At 40.6% G+C, this 3,955-nt stretch overlaps 1 protein-coding gene across 1 annotated transcript; it reads left to right on the plus strand.

Moving 5' to 3' along the window:
• Positions 1–838: 838 nt before the first annotated feature.
• On the plus strand, positions 839–3,146 carry LOC101159612 (tripartite motif-containing protein 16-like). Its single transcript, XM_023965435.1, has one exon. It carries the CDS (start codon positions 900–902, stop codon positions 2,562–2,564), a length of 1,665 nt encoding a protein of 554 aa, XP_023821203.1. The 5' UTR covers positions 839–899; the 3' UTR covers positions 2,565–3,146.
• The last annotated feature ends 809 nt before the right edge of the window (positions 3,147–3,955 follow it).

Consider the following 3,955-nt stretch of genomic DNA (forward strand, 5'->3'; position numbering starts at 1 on the left):
TCCTGCAGCCAGCATTTGGATGACAACGCTGAATCTCCAGCCCGATTGCATCTACCTCTTCATGTCCAACTGAAGAATAGCAGTCAGTTTTCCTTCACATGAAATGGATTCACATTCAACTAAAGAAAAAAGCTTTAAAAAAAGCCATTTGATTTATTTTAATGATGAAACTAAAACGTAGAAAGTTTTCATCTGTTTAGACAGAAAGAAGAGCAGAGTTTCCATTAAACTGTGAGAGAACAATCTGACTGGTTCAAGAAAATTATCAACAAATTTAAATTTCTTCATAACTTTTGTTATTTTGTGGCGTTTCTGCTTCATCTGTGATCTTTACCTTCATTAAAATATGTTTTTGACCATTTAAACCAGAAGATATAAACTGTTAGAATAAACTGCATCAAAAACAAAAGTAAAAACTAAACATCATAATATGTTAATAAAGTGTCAGCCTCATTTAAAATGAAATCTCACTAGAAGATAAATGATTTCTATTTCCAAATTAGTAAACACAACATTTGTTAATAACAATGAAAAACTTTTTACTTTGTTTCTTTCAGGATCTTTGACTGACAGTAAAACCAATTAAATGTTTATGAGTTGCAATAAAGTCTTCTGGGAAAGCACAGACAGTTTTCGGCATACAATATGATCCTGAAATCCCTCCTCCTGATGTTAAGACATTTGAAAATTCAAAGATATATAGGGAAACGAGCTGTGAGGAAACCTTCACTGCAGAAAGAACTGCAGCTCCTCCTCTGTCGTGATGGGTGTAACCAACAGGAAGAGAAGAAAGAAGCTGATTGGCTGAACTCACAGTGAAAACACCTGATCAACGGATCAGAGTCAAACTGGTTTCTGAGGAAGTGAAACTCTCACAGTCTTTGTGTCTGAGAGGAGAAATGGCGCAGAAAGGAGTTGATCTGGATCAAGAAACCTTCTGCTGTTCCATCTGTCTGGATCTGCTGAAGCATCCAGTGACTATTCCCTGTGGACACAGCTACTGCATGAAGTGTATTCAAGGATTCTGGGATGAAGAGGAGAAACTCCCCAGCTGTCCTCAGTGCAGGAGGACCTTCATACCGAGGCCTGTTCTGTTGAAAAACACCATGTTAGCAGATATAATAGAGAAGCTGAAGAAGACTGGACTCCAAGCTGCTCCTGCTGATCTCTGCTATGCTGGACCTGAAGATGTGGTCTGTGATGTCTGCACTGGAAGAAAACTGAAAGCCATCAAGTCCTGTTTGATCTGTCTGGCCTCTTACTGTGAGAAACACCTTCAGCCTCATTTGGATGCAGCTGCATTCAAGAAACACAAGCTGGTGGAACCCTCCAAGAACCTGCAGGAGAACATCTGCTCCCGTCATGATGAGGTGATGAAGATGTTCTGTCGCACTGATCAGAAGTGTATCTGTTATCTCTGCTCTGTGGATGAACATAGAGGCCACGACACAGTCTCAGCTGCAGCAGAAAGGACTGAGAGGCAGAGAGAGCTGGAGGAGAGTCAACAACAAATCCAGCAGAGAATCCAGGACAGAGAGAAGGAGGTGAAGCTGCTTCAACAGGAGGTGGAGGCCATCAATCACTCTGCTGATCAAACAGTGAAGGACAGTGAGAAGATCTTCACTCAGATGATCCGTCTCATCCAGAAAAGAAGCTGTGATGTGAAGCAGCAGATCAGATCCCAGCAGCAAACTGAAGTGAGTCGAGTCAAAGATCTTCAGGAGGAACTGGAGCAGGAGATCACTGAGCTGAAGAGGAGAGACGCTGAGCTGAAGCAGCTCTCACTCACAGAGGATCACAGCCAGTTTCTGCTCAACTACCCCTCACTGCCACCACTCAGTGAGTCCACACACTCATCCAGCATCAATGTCCGTCCTCTGAGATACTTTGAGGATGTGACAGCAGCTGTGTCAGAGCTCAGAGACAAACTGCAGGACATTCTGAGAGAGGAATGGACAAACATCTCACTGACAGTCACTCATGTGGATTTTTTACTGCCAGAACCAGAACCAAAGAGCAGAGCTGACGTCTTCAAATATTCACGTCAAATCACACTGGATCCAAACACAGCACACAGACGACTGTTATTGTCTGAGAAAAATAGTAAGGTGACAGTGTTGAAAAAACCTCAGTCTTATTCTGATCATCCAGACAGATTTACTGATTGGTTTCAGGTTCTGAGTAGAGAGAATCTGACTGAACGTTGTTACTGGGAGGTGGAGTGGAGAGGAAATTTTGTTTATATAGCAGTCGCATACAAGAACATCAGCAGATCTGGAGATGAAAGTTTATTTGGTTTTAATGACAAATCTTGGGCATTAGTTTGTTCTCCAAACAGTTTTTCATTTTACCACAACAGAATCCAAACCTCCATCTCAGCTCCTGTTTCCTCCAGAGTAGGAGTGTACCTGGATCACAGAGCAGGTGTTCTGTCCTTCTACAGCGTCTCTGAAAGCATGACTCTCCTCCACAGAGTCCAGACCACATTCACTCACCATCTCCATGCTGGACTGAGGTTGGATTATGTTGTCAGAAACACTGCAAAGGTCTGTAAAGTCAAATAGTTCCTGAAAGAATAGAAACGTTTGTTTTTAGTCATGTATCTGCTTTAGATAATTTTGAGCTAAATATAGGTAAAAATTAGCAATCCAGTAACTATATTATTATTTGTTTATTTTAGGACAAAAACAAACAACAAACATCAAGATTTTATTAGTGGAATTCTGTTCATGTCTTTTCTTCTAAAACTATTTTCTAAAGTTGTTATTTATAAATGAGCTTAATGTTTCAGTGCTGCCCTCTGTTGGTCAAACATTTAAAGCTGATCTACAAGTCAGCTGTGGTCAAAGATGGAAGCTTTTTTAGATCAAGAGAAACATCTTTGGACCTCCTTTGATCTTCTGAAATCAAATGAGATATTTCTGACAGCAGCGCAGAGGTTCTGGTGTAAAACCTGGAAGTGGGGAGAACAAAGAAGGAACTAAAAATCTCCACATGACTTCATGTGAATGAGAAGATTGCTGATGCTTGTTAATGTAGATCAGTGGATCTTTAAGTTCTTGAGCATTACTAGCCTGCATATCTTCAGCAGTCTGATCCAGGTACATTTAAAAAATGATTCAAGTCCCTCTTTCATGTAACACAATTAAATTCTGTTTGTTTTATTTAAATATGTTTATTTTAAAATTATGTATCTACATTTAATTGACCTAACACAAAATGTATTAATAGTTTCACCTATAAACTCCAGTAATCCAAAATAAATGAGTTCAAGTAAGGGGTGTGCTGTGCGCATGTCTAATGCTGTTTTCCTGTTACTCTTTATTTATTCTTTTTATAGTATCTTCTGCCGTCTTACGGCTACAATTTTTCACCTATTTTGACCATTCAACTATTTATTATTTATTTGTGGCGGCCGTGCTGCAGCGGTAGGGCAGTCGACCCATGATCGTAAGATTCCAGGTTTGATTCCCGCCTTGCACGCCCATGTGTCAAAGTGTCCTTGGGTAAGACACTGAACCCCACCTTGCTTCTGGTGGTAGGTTGGCACCTGTGTTCGGCAGTGGAGCCGCCATCAGTGTGTGAATGTGTGTGTGCATGGGTGAGTGGGACTGTGACTGTAAAGCGCTTTGGGCCTTCGTAAGAAGGTAGAAAGCGCTATATAAGTATACACCATTTTACCATTTTTTTATCATTTAAATGTTCAGCTCTTTCGTCTTATGCCTGCTATGACTCTTGGTCCTTCAAATCCTTCAACTTTTCGAAGAGAGAAAACTTTCATTCGTGTTTTTCCACATAAAAAACGTACTGTGCAAGCCACAGTTTAAACTCGGTTTCTCCCAATAAGATAATACACGACGAACCTCATTTATAGAGAAAATGATTCTATGTGTGTAACCCTTGTGCTGTCCTAGGCACTTTACCATTGGGAGTTGGGTCATCTAGACCCACTAGA

This window comes from Oryzias latipes, chromosome 17 (assembly GCF_002234675.1).
Source record: "Oryzias latipes chromosome 17, ASM223467v1".
NCBI classification, from domain to species: domain Eukaryota; kingdom Metazoa; phylum Chordata; class Actinopteri; order Beloniformes; family Adrianichthyidae; genus Oryzias; species Oryzias latipes.

Excerpts from the sequence above, each read along its gene's own strand:
- LOC101159612 (XM_023965435.1), top strand. The coding sequence starts at position 900 with ATGGCGCAGAAAGGAGTTGATCTGGATCAAGAAACCTTCTGCTGTTCC.